This window comes from Malaya genurostris, chromosome 3 (assembly GCF_030247185.1).
Source record: "Malaya genurostris strain Urasoe2022 chromosome 3, Malgen_1.1, whole genome shotgun sequence".
Classification (NCBI taxonomy): Eukaryota; Metazoa; Arthropoda; class Insecta; order Diptera; family Culicidae; genus Malaya; species Malaya genurostris.
In genome coordinates, this window is record NC_080572.1 from 121,167,125 (window position 1) to 121,185,747 (window position 18,623).

General features: G+C 36.0%; 1 protein-coding gene across 5 annotated transcripts in view; it reads left to right on the top strand.

Annotated features, from left to right (window-relative positions):
• The window catches only part of LOC131436183 (uncharacterized), a 43,570-nt gene extending 25,382 nt beyond the window's left edge, over window positions 1-18,188 (top strand). For 3 of the 5 annotated variants that reach the window (XM_058604752.1, XM_058604749.1, XM_058604748.1), the window contains 4 exons: window positions 16,519-17,007; window positions 17,087-17,322; window positions 17,373-17,516; window positions 17,572-18,188. In XM_058604752.1, the coding sequence (XP_058460735.1) occupies window positions 16,519-17,007; window positions 17,087-17,322; window positions 17,373-17,516; window positions 17,572-17,767 (1,065 nt within the window). In that variant the 3' untranslated portion in view covers window positions 17,768-18,188. The remainder of the gene's footprint in view (window positions 1-16,518; window positions 17,008-17,086; window positions 17,323-17,372; window positions 17,517-17,571) is intronic. The other 2 variants (XM_058604751.1, XM_058604750.1) reach the window with 2 other exon arrangements.
• Window positions 18,189-18,623: the final 435 nt, after the last annotated feature.

Here is an 18,623-nt window from a genome sequence, read left to right on the forward strand (position 1 = left end):
ATTTGACACCAACACAAGTCTCGTACGAATTTAATCACTTTATACATGCGCTCATACTAAAGAAAATAACTTTGCTATTGTTCAATTCATTGGAGAGATGTATAAACTAGTTTTGAAATTATGTTCCTTACTAAATTGACTATGAACGCATGCTTCCATATGCAAGGAAATGTATGAGGAATTTATCACCGTATAAAGATCGAGAGCTCTTTTCCTCTTCATAAATCAATGTGTTCAGACTTTTGAGTAAATTGTTTGAACTATTTGTATTCCAATTGAATGAAAATGCGGATATGTGCTCATTGGATTCAGATGTCTGCGTTCGAATCGTTTATTTCAAATGATTTAGTTTCATGTACGCAGATTGTTTCTTCTGATAACTATGATGGTACATTCTTATCAGTTACTCAGTGATGATAAGTGTGTCGTTTTATTTGCTCCTTCATTTTGCTTTTCTTTATCAAGCGGGGACCGACCACTTCAACAGGTTCGATGATATCACACTGTTTTCGCAATTTATTCGAGCACTGTGTATCGGAAATACCATTTAGTGATAACGGGACAGATATTTGCCGAATGATCGATTGCGTGCATTGCTGTTTTTAAAACAGTTACATGTAATTAAAGGAAAGCTAGTATTGTTCACATTCAACACAGCTTTCAGAAAAATACTAAAGGCACACATTTGAGACAACATGTATAATTGAGCCCATTGAATCGAAAAGGGTTTCATTTGAACACATGTGACAAAAGATTATCAACATCATTACTTTGGAATTTTGTAGTCCAGATCGTTAGTACGATAGTGGCTCTTTAAGGAATTTATTTGATTGTTTTCGTTTCCTTTCGTATTTTTTTGGTAAATGTTTGTATTATAATAGTTTTACGTTTCGCCTTCGGTTCATCTGTGGATTAGCAGATTATGTTGGGACTAATGCCGCCTCGCTGATCCCCATAACCCGCAGCATTTGCTATTTGCATATAATCTATTTATGGTATGTATTATGTTTGAAATGACACTCTCGTATTATATCGCAACGATAGGAGAATTACCGCAAACACGTAGTCAATTACTCTACGATGCCGATATACACCAGTTATCGATGAGAAATCGTTTGGACAATGCTAGATGGAAAACTTATTTGAATCTACCGTTATATAACGACATTAATGATTAATATTTAAAGAATATTCTTAAAAAACAAACTCAAAAATAGCGAAAATTGATATGAGACTGATATGCGAAAACCGACATTTGAACCGAGACTCGGAGGGTCGAATGTTATATGCATTCGAAATGTTCGTCGGTGTATGCAAATGATTTTCTCGGAGAGGGCTAAACCGATTTTTACAAACTTAAATACAAGACAAAGGTTATACGATGCCATATAACGTTATCGAATTTATCCGAATATCACTTCCGTGTCCGGAATTACAGGCTGATAATAGAAAAAAAAACAATTTTTAAAACGTGTTACTATATATGACTCTAAAAACGATCAAAACCTTTTGAACTATCCAGAAAAATACAACTCCAGTTGTGCAAATCTGATCAGTCAATGACCAAAAGAATCGACCACGGCTGAACTGATTCCGGAAGAACCGAAAATAGAGGTCAAAAACTCTAAAACGGACAAAATATTCCTAGATGGCTTAGGCTTAAACGAAAGATATTATAATCACTTTCTATAGCATTTTATACGGATTCGACATCCGGTTGCGGAGCAACAAGGTGAAGTGCATTTGTAATTTTAAATACTCAGTTGGAGCGATAATGAGAAAAAACGCTGATTTTTTTTCTAAATTCGGCTCAAAACTGTTTCAATTTTTAGGTTATGTTATTTGGCCGAAAAATCTTTCTTATTTTTATACAATTATTTATGGAAAGTACTTATACGAGTCCCACGGTAATATTTTTAAGAACATGTATGATATGAACAAGACATCATTACACCACTCGATGGATATATAGTTGACCATCATATAATGAAATGACAGATACCACGGATACAGTCGCACTATCGAATATCAAACTTTAAACAAAATCTATTTTCCACGGTCAAACCTGTATTATTCCGTCGCTAATCTGGTCTAAAAAACTCGAAGTCTGTTCTCCATCAGGAACGTTTCGACAGCTTTTGAAAGTCACTTCGACAAATAAGTTCAGAGGAAAGGGTAGGTTTAAACAAATCGCAATGACATCTGTTCCAGTTAGAGCAACAACTGAACAGGAAGAGATTACGCCCGCTGACTCATCTCAGGATAGTGGTGTTGATACTGGGACTGATGATCGCTACTGTTGTTTTGCCACGGAAGACGATGAATATATTTGAATATTATAGAAAAGAGCACATGTGATCATTATTGTTTTTTCTATTCGAAAATTGTTTAATCATGATGTGCGCCTCCCTTCACCCAAGTATAAACTAACCAAAGCTATGCCATAAAAACTTTAAAAAGTTCCATTTTAGATGACCGAGTAGATCTCAGTACACTCGTTTGGGTGATAAACTTTAATGTACATGGCTATTTCTTTTTGTTTCCAAAATTACCACAAATTCAGTATAAGATAGGAGCTCAGTTGCTAACCTACATCATAAGAATGAATAGTATGCCACTTGAAATAACTAAGCTAAGGCTCCCACAATTTGAATTGCCTCTGTTTTCTGAACTTAACTGAGTCGCTATTTACCAGCTATTTCAGGCCAAAATGGAATGAAATCATTTCGTAATAACAGTTATTTAATTACTTAGCCATGAACAAGTCGCAGTCGCACAACAGGAAACTTAATTGAACGAAAAATTTGGAGAAAATTTTTGGTTGATATATTGAAACGAAAAATATGTCAATTTACGTTTTCATCTCCACGTTACAAACGGTTTCAGATGCCGATAGATCTAAGCTTGAGAAAAAATCGTCAAAATTTTGGTCCCTTTACTCGTCTTGCCCATTAACTGCGGTAGTTGGCGGCTTGTTTGAAGAAAGCAAATAACCAAGCGCATTTGCCCACCTCGCAGGTGTGTGCCAACGTTACTATAAAAATATAAACAGCTGGCGAATGATTATTCATGCGGACCTTGAACGATTGCAGCACAACTTAAACCGGCAAAGATGCATTTCAATCTACCGAAAACAGTATATTTTCGTGAGTTGTTTAGTGATCAGTCTGAAGCACGTTCTTCGAAATACTCTCCTTATATCTGAACTTGATTTGTGTTTGGCATTCAATACGTGTCTACAATACCTTAAAAAACACGACTGTCCGATTTGTTAATCTGGTTTTAAAGCGTAATTGTCCCATTCTTTAATTGCCACTTTATCTATACCAGAATTCTGCATACTAGTATAAAAATAATATTATACCAAGAATTACCTATAGGGGAAACTGGGGCTGCCTGGACGAAGGAGCAGGTGTAACCTTACTTATGTAAATCGTGATTGTTTGTGAAATCATTCTATGGTTTAGGTTGGCCGAACTTTGTGCGGAGTTGGGTGGCCGAGTTGTAAAATTAGCTTAGGACATCTTGGATATTAACGCAATTCAAACCTTTTTTTATTTTGACGAAATTGGATATTATGCTGATATAGTTATACATAAATATATACATATACATAAAAAAATATAAACAAATACATAAAAAATAAATTATAAACAAATAGAAATGTAGGTAAATAACCAGAGGCTGCTGCAAAGTCAATATTCATATGTGCATACGCACAGAGGTGCGAACGCATAAAAGTGTTCAGACACAGAGATGCCATCGCATAAAGGTGCGAAGACGGAGGGATGCAAAGGCACAGAGGCAACCTAGTGCTGATCCACCAGGTACCAGATTTGGTACGGTGCGTTGAATCGAAAGAGACGACACATATCCCGTGGTGCTACACAACAAGTATCACATTTAATCGCCACCAAGAGCTATAGCACTGTACCTACTACCAGGTACAGCCGCAGAACAAACCCAAACCAAACGATTTCTTGGTCCAACGACTTACATAAGGCCTCCAAAACCTTGATGGGACAAAGAGTGCTCCGATGCTCAGATGTTTTAAAAACCAAGTACAAGAGCATACTTCGGGCCAATAAATGTAGCTATTGGAGACATTTTATTGAAGGTTTCTCTAAAGCAGTTGTGGTCCCTACAGCCCACTAGTAGGCATTAGCTCATTTTCAGTGGGTAGTAAACTCAAAATTGTTAACAGGTGGGCAATGATTCGCAAAAAAGTAAAAATTTACTCGGCTGCACGTCCACCCATGGAAGTTGACCATCAATGTCATTTCCCTTTTTTCTGAGCAGCCTAGATAGCCGTGTAGTGTCGGTAGCGGTTTCCCAACTGGCTAAGAATAACACTACGATGCACCTGTACTGGTGGTATAAGTCCACCAAACAGGTAAGCCGTGTGGCATCCGGCGGAATTATTTTATACTAAGAATTGATCCACTGGTTTCCTGTTTCATGTCGTAAAAGGCCACAAAAATAGGAACTCCAAAGTCAAGGTGTATTTTCGTGCCGATGACTGAATGGCTGCAGGAGATTAAACAATGCAGTCTTGAACGGAATATCTTTGGTTTTTCCCATACTGTGTTAAGCGAAGCTCTGGCACAGTGGACGATTTCATTCGCAACTTGTGGGATTTAAATGATTCAAGCATTTAAAAAAATCCTTCAACGGTTCGCTGTAGGCGATTATAAACCAATATATTTGGTTCCTTCAAAAGGTTCTTCAAAAAGGTTGTATCATACTGCTGCAAAAGTAATTTACCGCATATAATCGCCAGTGACATAAATGCTCACCATATCATTTGGGGCAGCACAGATATAAATTCGAAAGGCTCTGATATGATGGAATTTGTGAGCAGTACAAACCTGCACATAGCCAATGAAAGAAATCCTCTAAATTTTGCAAGATCTGGAAGAGAGGAGGTTTTTGACGCAACTCTCTACTCTGAATTGCGCATGGGTTGGTAATTTGGCTCGTCTCTGATGAACTCGAACCTTCGTTATCTGATCATAAGTACATCTTTTTTGATCATTCGAACGTTAAATTTGATATTATCACATATCGTGGTTGGAAAAGCCTTTGCACAAATGTCTCTAGTCTCAACGAGGCTAGCAGATTAAATAAGTTACTTTCGAAATCGATTTCTTAAGACTTCAGATGGTGAGTACTTGTCTGATGAAGGTGATGTACTTCGCTATCTTTTTAACACTCATTTTCCAGGATGTATGGAGCCATCGCCGACAGCTGTTCCTAAGACTTTTTCGGGTACTTACGATTCTTGGAAGCTTGCTCGAAATGTTGTGACGATTGATTCGGTCAAATGCGCAGTTGAAAGTTTAGCTCCGTACAACTCTCCTGGAAAGGATGGAGTTTTCTCAGTGTTACTGCAGAAAGGGTATGAACATTTCAAACATGTTTTGAAGAAAATACTTACTTTTAGACGTGCGACAGGATATATTCCAAAAGCTTGGCAGGAAATAATTGTCAAATTTATTCCCAAAGGCGTTTGCCACACTTATGAAGAAGCGAAGGGTTTCAGTCTTATCAGTCTTAGCTCATGTCTTCTTAAAACAGTAGAACGCATTGTCGATCACTATATCAGGAATGTTAGTTTGGGCGTGCATCCGTTACATGGAATGCAACATGCTTACCAGCGTGGAAAGTCCACCACAACCCTGTTACATGATGTTGTGTACAACATTGTAAAAGGTTTCTCACAAAAGCAATCTTGCTTGGGAGTTTTCCTAGATATTGAAGGTGCCTTTGATAACGTGTCTTTCAATTCAATTCTGGAAGCAGCCCGTGGTCATGGCATACCTTCAAGTATCACAAATTGGATAAATGCAATGCTTAGCAATCGACTTCTTTGTTCATCGTTTCGGCAAGCAGAGGTTAGAAAGCTGAGTGTCTGTGGGTGTCCTTAAGGTGGTGTACTATCCCCACTTCTATGGAACCTAGTTGTTGATGGTTTGTTAAGGAAACTTAATAACCTCGGATTTCCGACTTATGGTTTTGCCGACGATTATCATATATTGCTGACCGGTATAAGCATTAACACTCAATGCAGCAAGCCCTGCAATCTGTTGAGCAATGGTGTTCTCAGGTTGGATTATCTGTAAATCCGGTCAAAACATCAATGGTGCTTTTCACTCATCGTAGGATAATCACAGGAGCTCGTCCGTTACAGTTCTTTGGTTCAGAGGTTACTGTGGTTGATCAAGTTAAATACGTCGGGGTTATTCTTGATTCAAAACTGAAATGGTCTGTTCACATTGACTTCAGGATTTAAAGAGCTTGCATGGCTTTAGGCTAATGCAGACGATCTTTTGGAAAATCATGAAGACTCAAACCCAGATATATTAATTGGATCTACACAACTATTGTTAGACCAATTTTAGCATATGGATGTCTTGTATGGTGGCAGAAAGGAGAAGTTGCGACAGTTTAGGCAAAGCTAAATCATCTCCAAAGGATGGTCCTAATGGCGATGACAGGAGCATTCACGACCACTCCTAATGCTGCTCTAGAGGCGCTACTGTGCATTAAACCACTACATGTGTTCCTAAAACAAGAAGCATTATCTTGTGCATACCGTCTTAAGGTTACAGGGCTTTGGAACAGTAGCCCTATAGACTATGCTACTAGCCACATTCGCTTGTGGTCTGAAATGGTTACGTGGGATGAGTATTTACTCGCTCCTAGTGATCTAACTCTCACATGTAGTTTACCTTTCAACACATTCAATGTGTGACATCCTCTTCATGAGGAATGGTTGTCTGGTTATTTGGAACGACAACTTGATGAACACATAGTTTGTTATACGGCCGGTTCTCTGTTGAATGGTCGTGCTAGTGCTGGTGTCTAATGTCGTGAAATAAGGGTAGATCAGTCTCATTCACTTGGTAGATACTGTACTGTGTTCCAAGCAGAAATCTACGCGATTTTGTGTGGAATACAATGCGCACTTCAGCAGCGAATCTGTGGCAAACGAATTTCTTTTTGTTCCGACAGTCAGGGAACTTTAAAAGCATTCAGTTCGAATGATTCACGGTCGAATCTAGTGATCACATGTCGAACTCAAATTGAAGACCTCAGCATTCCAAATGCTGTTTACTTCTTATGGGTACCCGGCCATTCTGGTATTACTGGAAATTAATGGGCTGATGAGTTGGCTAGAGCTGGTGCAACGAATGATTCCGTTGGCCCTGAACCAGCTTGAAAGTTGGATAAAGCACAAGATCGTCCTTGGTCTGCATCCAAACATGCCAGCAACTGGCACAGCTTGCAAACTTGCGCTCAGACAAAAGCATTTTTACCAGATTTTCAATGATGGAATTTTCTATAGCACTCTTGTCTTGTAACAATAACGCGAATGGGTTGGACAGAATTAAATTCAACTTGGTGAAGAATCTGCCGGACCTCGCAAAAAGACGTTTGTTGGAATAGTTCAATAAGTTTCTTGAGCAAAACATTGTTCCACCTAACTGGAGACAAAAGAAATTTATCGCCATTCAAAAGCTGGGGAAACCAGCTTCCAACCACAACTCATATAGACCCATTACCATGTTGTCCTGCATGTATTTTTAGACATAAAAGGAGCATTGGATTCAGTTTCTATTGATGTTCTTTCAGACAAGTTCCACCAACATGGATTTCCAGCAGTTATAAATAATTATTTGGACAATCTTTTGTCAAAGAAGCGCATGAATTTTTCACATGGCGATTTGACAACATTCAGAATTAGCTACATGGGTCTCCCGCAAGGCTCATACCTCAGTCCGCTCCTCTATAGTTTTTACGTCAACGACATTAACAGCTGTCTAGTAACCCCATGCACACTAAGGCAACTGGCAGATGATACCTTAGATAATTTGTCAGTTTGGACTGTTCATCTGGGTATCAAATTCTTTGCGGTGAAAACAGTGCTAGTGGTCTTTTCAAAAAAACATGATCGCGCGCAGCTTCAGCTCCATATAATGGAAAGAATGATTGCGCAGGTTTTGACTTTCAAATACATTGGGATGTGGTTTGATTTCAAATGCGCGTGGGGAGGATACATTAGGTATGAGGTGCTTAACCGGAAAATCTAATAAAATTGTATCAGACAACGATACTTACATTGATAGAATATGTATGCGTTTTCTTTCGTTCTGCTGCAAACTCTCATATTATCAAACTTGAACGAATTCAGTATCGTTGTTTACGTATTGCCTTAGGTTGCATGTATTCGACACATACAATAAGTCTTGATTTTCTGACGAAGATCGTTTTTGGGAGCTTTCATCACGCCTTCTGATAAGATGTGAGGTATTGAATCCTCTCGTTATTATTCAATTTTAAACTCACCGGAACATCGACGCGCGTGATCGTCCGCCCTTTCGCAGTTTCGATAGTGAAGAGCCTCACATTGAGAACAGCGTTCACCGGAATATCCTCACGTGATGTTGTTCGCTCACCGAAGACAACCGCGGACACTCATGGAATGATTGTCTGACGATTAGTTACTGCTTATTAGCACCGGTTATGTAGGTTAGATGCTTCCACTTCGAAAAACATCATTACCATGTTTTTTGTACTTTGAAATTTGTTTCAATTCCAACAATGGATCATTAGATGTTCAATTAATTTGGCATAATATTTTGGCAGATGTTTTGCATCTACTTTGAAAGGTGCCTATAATTCAGGCCCGTGCGCAGAGGGGAAGGGGGGTTTTGGTAGTTTTACTCCCCCGGAAGATTTTTCAACATTAAGTTCTATGAACAATAGAGTACTTATTATATAAAAGTGCGAATCACTTGACTTTGCCTTCAAATTTTTGCGTTTTCCCCATCTTCTTAACCCCCTCCCTCCCGTGAAACCCAACCCTTCTTGACCCCCACCCACCTTTTTTTTAACCCTCTCTTGAACCCTCCCTCTAATCCCCCCTTTTGAATGATTCCTGCGCACGGGCCTGCTATAATTAATTGAGTTGAAGGGGCATTCATTATTATGCGTACTGTCGACTATTACTAGACACAGATCTTGTACACAAAGTACCACTACCCGTCGGCGAAATGTGACCGGAATTTTAAACAGATTGCAGGCAGACCTTGTATATAGCGTTGCATCATCTGGATTGACTAAACTAGCTGTCGTAAACGTTTAACATTAAAAGCTTTATGTAAAATTAGTGCACTCTTTCCTTCCTATTAGTCGAAACAACTCCCTGTTTATTCGTGTAGATGTTCTGGTATGTCGTATGGTATGTCGAAGTGCTTTCTGTATACATTTATTTTTATATTTTAAAAACCATGCATTTATTTTTATATACTGAAACGCTTATTGAATAATTTTATCTTTCTGTTTTTGACATACTTTATCATCTTTTTCAAGGAATTACACACAAAATCCATCTCGACTGTCATAACTCAACATTGAATAAATTGATTTCAAATCTTTTCCTACCATAGCAAGAAAGTATGTTTTCCGAAAAGTTTTCACTGGATATTAAATAAATATGATATATATTTCCTTCTATAATTCTTCATAAAAATAACTTTGTAACATCCTCTCATCAAGCATCCAGGATTACTTGAAAATAATCAAATTAAATCCGCATGATCAGTTATGAAGGATGATTTACTAAGAGATACAGGATTTGATCAAAAGACACAAAAAATGATAAAACTGATAAAAACTTTATTGGAATAGATAGAACAACCAATATACTTAATGTTTAAAGATGATTTCGTGCAAATTTTGGTCGCGGTTTTGCATTAGATGGAGTTTTGCATTAGATGGACTATTTGCATTAGATGGACTATGCGCAATCTTGGCACACTCTCTCGAACATATCGGCCGGTATTTCACGAAAACATGCTTAAATATTGTCTCCCAGTGCGAAAATCGTTGCTGGTTTATCCTTGTAGATATGAGCCTTAACATGGCCCCACATTATTAACAATAGGCCGAATAACTCAATTCAACTTGTACATTCAGTAAAATCCTGCACATGCAATGCGACAAACAAACTTAAAAATCAGTTATAGAGGATATCACACTTTCAATCCAGAAAGAAATCGTTCTTAATAATCATCGGATGAATAAAACGAGAAATATTATTGCTAAATCATTAACAAATAGTCATTAAACTGCACCAGAACTTGACAACAGAATTCTTACTTTTCAAAGTAGTATATGAGTTTCATGACGAATACAAGCCATATTTAGAGAACAATAGAAATTTACAAACTAAATACTAAAATTCTTCTTAAAAATCTAAAGAGAAACACGTGTCGTATTTACGCTCATGTTTACTCTGAAACTGTTTTAATTAATCTTGCGACTAAAAATGGACGCCTGAAATAAATATTGGTGCATGCAGAATCAAGAAACGAATGCAATTATTTTGCTGTTAGTCAAACAAAGAGCAATTCGCTGTGTTTAGAGTTGATAAGGGAAATCGCATCGTTATCTGTATGATAGCGGAATCAATAAATTGTGCCCACGTGCGTCAAGTATATAGCTATTTTAACAACTGCTAAAGCTTTTCTACATGGCTTCTACGAAGAATGTGATTTTGTATGATTTTCAAAGTTGAATTTTGAACCGATGTGGAGCAAACTAGTCGCAAATGAAAGGTCTCCTTGGTGGCCTGAACGCTATAAAATGTTCTTGAGATTGGATGAGTAAACACTTTTCGAGTTATGCAAAGATTTGTGTCAAAATTTGCAGTTTTTACCTTCTTTTTATAAATATAAAAAATAGGTATAGAATTCGCTCAAACTTTAGAAAATTTTTTCGAGGCCCGGAGGGCCGAGTGTCATATACCAATCGATTCAGCTCGACGAACTGAGCAACTGTCCGCGCGCGCGCGCGTGTGTGTGTGTGTGTGTGTGTGTGTGTGTGTGTGTGTGTGTGTGTGTGTGTGTGTGTTCTCAACTAAGAGGTCGAGATCTCAGAGATGGCTGGACCGATTTTGATCAAACTAGTCGCAAATGAAAGGTCTCCCCGGTCACCCAGAACGCTATTGAATGACAAATAATTTCACTCAATTTTTTTCGCAGATCACTCAACGGTTTTCAACAAACTCAGATTCATATGAAAAGTCGTATGCTCCTAAATAATGTTCCTGAATTATGTTTGGATCCGATTTCTGGTTCCGAAACTACAGGATGATATGTGAAACGAAATTAAAATTGTGGGCCCATTTTTCACGTAGATGGCTGAACCGATCTAAAATTCAAATGAAAAGTTTTAAGATCCTGTAAAACATCTTGCTTTTCAGTCAGATCCAACTTCCGGTTTAGGGAATACAGGATGATTAGTATAAAAATGTCTATTTCACATAAATTAATCAGGGTTATCGGGTTTGCAGATTTGGATAGTCGATAACCAAATAAACTCATTTCAGTTTTAGTGGTATTCAGTTTTCGATTCGGATTTAATTCGCACTACGATTTCTCAAAGATGTTTATACTGATTTTCAAACATTTTGAAACAAATGTAAACTAAACAGCTACTCAGGTGAATTTATCTGACTTCGGCTACACCGATTTTCGAATTCAGGTTCCAGTATCGAATCGTTTCTCAAATTTTCTCAAAGCTCAATCGTTTTCTAAAAGAAAAGCTAGACAAAATAATTAATATTGTCCAATTCTGACTTCCGATTCTGGAATTACAGGATGATGAAATTTTAAATTCAAACCGGTATAGAAAATGACAATTCCGAGAAGCTTAAAAGTTGGACTCAAAACTATTGCAATTTATTCGTCATAAGGCCAATCGAATCGGTTTGGGTTATGCTGGTTCCTGAATACCGGTCCTGGAAGTACCTTTAATTACCGTAAACCCTAAGAGCAAATTCAGCAGCTGCAAGATTCATATGGGTGGTCTATAATGTAAATGAAACTGAAACAAACGTATCCCCAGCAAACCGTTTTAGTTTTATTTTTTTCGACCAGTTCTACTGTCAAATTTAAAACTGGTATACACTGCCGTTCTATTTTTTCTATATTCGAAACACAGATAAAACGCTTCTGGGGCTGCAAGTTTAATTTGTTATAATTTCAAGATTTAAATTTTAAAAATTGACATAAATTATGCATCTAGAACTAGAACACTCCTGTTCATGCCCTAAGTGGAACTTACCCCGACATACCATGGAATGTTCAATCGATTGTCACACTTTTAGATTCAAATTCGATCCGATTTGTAGTTTCGATATTACAGAGTAATGAGTGAATAAAATCTCAAATTGCCGCTTAATTCGACGGTCATTAAAATAATGTAATGAGAACTGAAACACCGAAGAATATTCATGCAAAAAACACATGCGGATTGATAATAAAAAGGTATCATCTCACTGCTAGGTGGATTAAGCATGTTTTTGACAATACATGTCAAAATTGTCCTTGTAAAAAAATATGTTTTAGACTTAGATTTCACACGGTAATAGTCATCCAACAAGCCATAGATTGTTTAAATCTGTACATTACTAACAGAGATATCGATAGTTTTGTGCATGCGAATTTCCCCTTTTTCCAGTACACCCAAACCTCCATTTACGTAACTTATATAGGTATATATGTATTGATATACGTACGCATGTGTGCAAATATTTGTATTTCTTAATACATATAAATATTGGTGAAGTAAAAGCGATCATTTATATGTATAATTATATACACATATACGCAAACGAGTGAGTGTGTAAGCATACATACATACATATATAAGGTTCGCAAATGGAGGTTTGGGTGTAGTAAGATTTTTGAGCGCTTTATGATAAAGCGATGCTTGGGAGCAAAGTCAAACACGATATTTAATATTGTTGTATGCAATTGTTTCTAAGCTTCAAATAGACTGTGTACAGCATCCTTTCTCATGACATTTATGCCCGTTTCGATTTTACCACGGTTCGTTTTTGGCAACATAATCGTTCGAATATGGTGAATATGTATTAGTATTTTAGAATTCTAAACAATTCCATATTTCTATTGATTTAAACTGCTTACAGCAATAATTGCTGGAAGACTATGACAGATATATATTATTCGAATCAGTTCGTTGAGATCAGCAAATGCGTGTGTGACAAACAATTTAATACAATTTTCTCGGAGATAGCTCGGCCGTTTTCTACAAACTTTGATTCATATGAAAAGTACTATGTTCCCATACAAGGTTCCTGAATTTCATTTAGAACCGACTTCTGGTTCCGGAACTATAGGATAATACGTGTAACGAATTTATTATATTTACATTCGTTTCGTCCCGGCTTGGCGGTTCAATGCATAGGGCACTAGTCTTACAAACCAGTTGTCTACAAAGCGTTGTAATGTATATTTTTCACCGATTGCATGATGTTCCATATTTGGGACGCATTCTCAACTCACATTCATAAAATTCATAGAATTCCCTTCATATCGAGAGAAGTTAGCGGCATCTACCTAACATTTCTGCTATTTTCAAAAAAATCCAGGAGTGCTTACTTATGAAATAACTTGAATTTTTTTGGTTGTTTTGAAACTTACCATTCTAATAATTAAAAAAAAAGGAACTTTTCGTTCGTGATTTTCAGGTAATTCAATGCACAATGTCCTATATATGGGACAGACTGTTTTTTTTACCCCTGAAGGGGTAGTTTTGTCAGGGGATTTTTTTTAGTATTTTTCCCGCGTTCTGGACCACTGGAACTATCGAAAAAAAATTCCGGCTGTTTATAAAAAAATCATGCAATTAAGGGTTGAGATACCATAAAAACTTTATGTTTTTCAATCAGATCCGACTTTCGAATCAGGAGATACAGGATGATTAGCGAAAAAGTATAAATTTCACATAAATTAATCGGGTTTAAAGGGTTTGCATGCTTTGATAGTCAATGACCTAAAAAAAAATAATAAAAGTTATTTATTGGTGTTCGGTTTTCGATCTCGGAAGGTATCCAAAAAATTTTATTTTTCTAACGCATGACGATTTCTCAAAGATGGCTACACTGATTTTCAAAAATTTCGAATCAAATGAGATGGTTTTCAATTCCTTAGGTGAATTTAACTGACTTCGGCTACAGCGATTTCCGAAAGTATCAGGAATCGAGAAGATCGTTTTCTCAAGGAAAACCAGAACGAATTACATAAACAAAATTTCAAATTAAAAGAATTATGGCCCCAAACAAAACTGACGAATTTTATCATGGTCCCATACAAAACTGGCGATTCTGGAATCACAGAGTGATCAGTTTTTAAAATTCAAACCGTAATAGAAAATGACGATACCAAAAAATCATCATAGTTGGGCTTCCAATTTATTCGTTAATTCATCGCAATACGAACCTTCATTTAAACTGTCAACCAATAAAATAATTTCATGAAAATGCGAACTAATAAAAATAAAGGTATCATTTCACTGCTATGTGGATTAAGCGCGTTTTTTCATCAACATGTAACATGGGGAAGCACATAAATAAATCCATCATAGTCAGAAGCCTTCATATTTTCAAGTTTTCTAATAATTGACTTGATGTTATCGAAACTCGTCTCAATAATTTCATCTTGTAACAATATTTGAATTGAAATATGAGCATGCTTCCATGAGAGGTGGTAGGTTTAATTTGTTCAACTTTTGCAAAAAAGTGAATCTGTGTTTAATTTCCTTTTGTAAATTCTTAACCATGAATTGCATAGCAGAATCATGAGAATGATTGATTTATTGTTGTATCGATGTCAGCGGAATTTTCCAAAGTATTTTCAATGTAAGATCTGTACCCGAACTTTGAGCTGTTTTGTTATCGAAAGATAATCTGAGTCATAGTTTAAATGAGTAATCGGTTCACTCCAAGTGTGACTTTGATTATTTAGGATCAGAGCGTTTGTGAAAAGGTTTCTCACAGAAGAGAAATAAGTTGGATAATTTGGAAATATAACTGAATAATAACCAGACGAGAGTCCAAACGACGAAAGATAAAATATCGAGAACCCAAAAAATATTGCTTATAGTATGAAAAACGAAATACAGAAAATACAAAAGTAAAAATGTGATGTTCGCGCCAGATCTTCCGGTATGAAGGTTCATAACAAAATACGAACCTTGTAAGGGTCATTGGCATGAAACATGGAAACTAATATCATTTTATTCAAAAGTAAAAGACGAAGCACACCGCTATCATTGACCGTAAAGGTCTGCTTCGTGACGGTTGCTTGTTAAAATTGAAGTTGTACGAACGTAGAGCACCCCAACTATAATAACGACAATGCACAATTTCTCCTCATCGGGATATAGGTCTCCGTCGTCGCCCATTAAATAGCTACTATTGTTATGCTTTCTTTCGTCTAAGTTTTATTCGCGAAGTGATGATCTTTTGACCTACATGCTACTACAAACGGTCCATGTTTTTGGCTTACATAATAAATGAAGCATTTGTACATATATTCATCTCAATGGTCAAGGCATATCCCTCAAATATTTGCTCCAATATTTTTGTTTCGGCCCTAAGAAGCTGTTTCATTAAAAAAACATGTGTGACAAATTTAAGAAGAGATGTCATACTGAAACGAAAATTTGAGCTAAACGCACAAATTTTCATCCTGTTATTTTAATCGCTACACAAAGTGGAATTGTAATGGTTCTGGTAGATGTGATGAATGAAGTAGCTGATCTCAGCACAATAACTCTGGTTCTAATTTTAATCAAGCTGTCACAAATATTTTAGTGTTCATTTTTTAGTAATCTGATGACGAATTAGTATTTCAATAAATTGTTTATGGAGATCAATTGTCGTTAAGAAACAGATATACTTACTATTCTCTTATTTTAAGAATATCCAACATCCGTCAAATATTTATAATCACCATTATAAATGTACTGAGTTTCATTATTTTATTTTTTATTAATCTGTTAATGTTTTTCTCTATATATTTTAGTGTTCATTTTTTAGTAATCTGATGACGAATTAGTATTTCAATAAATTGTTTATGGAGATCAATTGTCGTTAAGAAACAGATATACTTACTATTCTCTTATTTTAAGAATATCCAACATCCGTCAAATATTTATAATCACCATTATAAATGTACTCGTCGTGACGTTCCTTACATGAAACTTCTTTATTATTTCATTAAGTCCATTGGAGTTCCAATTTAAATTTTATTTTATGTTAGATTGTTTTCTCTTCCATGAGCTCAACCAATAGCCAGCTATCTTATATTAAATAAAAGTGATGAACTGATACAAACAAACCTGAAATAGTTATAAGATCATGTACAAAATAAATGTATTTCATTTAATGTAATTTATAATAGCAACTCGCTTAATAAAAACAGTGTTTAGATTAACTAATGAATACCAACATACTAATAGGATATTCGAAATGTATTAGGTTTAAAGTACTATGTATTGTAGATGCCACGGCGAAGAAAAACTTATGTATATTGCCTATGAAATAAACGTATTTATGAAAAAAAAAAAAAATTATAAATGTACTGAGTTTCATTATTTTATTTTTTATTAATCTGTTAATGTTTTTCTCTATTATTTCTACAGACAGAAGATCCTTTGAAACGAATACAGGAGGAGATCAATGAGGTAGCAAGACGCGAACAAGAACTACGACAGGGTCACAGACGTACTGACTCTGCCGATTATTGTCTTTCTTCGGCGAACTCGGATGACTCTGGTCTGTCTCTCTCGCCTAGCCCAGTTCATTCACCGTCAGTATCGAACCTAAAAGATAAAATTGAGGCAGTTAACAGTCAACAGAGTGCATCTAGCATTCACGACACTTTGGCCAACGGAAATCGCCATTTAATGTTGCCGCAGGCGAAAGCACTGACCCGAGCCCGTTCCACACCGCAGCTTTTTCAAATTTCTCCGAACCGACGATTTAATCCAAATCCGAATCAGCGTGGTATAATGCAAAAATTCATTGCGTCTCGGGGCAGACTCAACAAACTACAGTCAACGCCGGGTAACAATGTTAATAGTATTAGTAGCCTCAACAGCAATCACCTCATGAAAATAGAACAGCATGTGGTGAGTAATAAGTTTGAGCACGCACTTATAAACTAATGCAAAATTAAAAAAAATAATTACACATTATTCTCTTTTATAGTCACCTATAGAACTAAATCGTTCAAACATGTTGCTGCCCCCTACAGCTATTTCTGCACCACCAGTTATCGAGCGAGATTCCAATGGTAAACCAATCCGTCGTGGTTACATACCAGTAGAGGAGAAAATCCAAAAAGAACTACGGGACTTGAAGAACAGAGAAAGTGAGCTTAAACGACTACGCAAACAAAATCGAGTTGCCTCGCAGTCTAACTTGGTAGAGTTGTGTTACGAAAGGTTAGATTTCCAACATTTTTTTCGAAAAATTACCAAAATAATCATGTTAGGTATTTTAGTAGTGACTCAGGCGAAGAGCTTTCCGATGAAGATAACACAGAGACGATAGTTTTTCCATTATCGAGGAAGTTGCGTTCCACAAAATCAATAGGTGAACTTTGTGAAGCAATGACAAATTCTAGTCTTTCCCCACGGTAAGCATCATGTTTCAGCAAATCAGAGCGAATCTATAATGTACCAAACCAACAGGGAAACGCCATCACCGCAGTTTGAAAACCGACAGCGCAGTGCATCAGGTATGCGTCCTGCTATGTCACTGGCCCAACTTTGTGACCTGACACCGGAAGAAGCTCCGTCATCTCATAAGTTAATAGCACAGTGGGAAAATCTAATTCAGCAAAAGCAGCAACGACAGGCTGCCAGCGGTAATGTTTGCACTTTTTGAACTTCCAAAGTATTCAATATGTTCTATTTATTTTATTGTTTACTGCTAAAATAGCTAGCTTACTTAAAGTATACAAATATAGACATATGGAAAATAATAGTTAATAATAGTAAGTATTCGCATTATCATAAACAGATATTATGTTTGTTGAAATTTATTCATATTCCTTGTGTACATGATCGCAACTTATTCGAGAAAAACAATGTTTTTTTTAATTAACAACTTATTTTATCCTGAAATTGTACTTTCATTCGAAATAAATTTTCTTCAGAAATACAATCACATTTGAGTAAAGGGGTATACGTATTTTTTTCAATTTTATATCACTTAAACCCACTCAGAAGTTTCCTTTAACTATTTTCCATATGTTATTTAAATGCGTTGTATAGTTGACAATTGATGCTAGTGACAATAAAACGAACGAAAGTTAATTGAAGATGTTATGTTAATCCGAAATAACCAACCAAATCAAACCAAAAACGTCATGCATAAACTACGTCAAGCTGATATATATATATATATATATATATATATATATATATATATATATATATATATATATATATATATATATATATATATATATATATATATATATATATATATATATATATATATATATATATATATATATATATATATATATATATATATTTATATTTATATGTCACCCAATTTTCTCAGAGAGGGCTGAACCGATTTTCACAAACTTAGATTCGAATGGAGGGTTTTATAGTTTCATACAATTTTCTTGAATTTCATTTGGATCCAACTTCCAGTTCCGGAATTACAAGGAAATATATGCAAACTTTTTAAAAAATGCGCACTCAGTTTTCCCGAAAATTTCTTAGCCGAT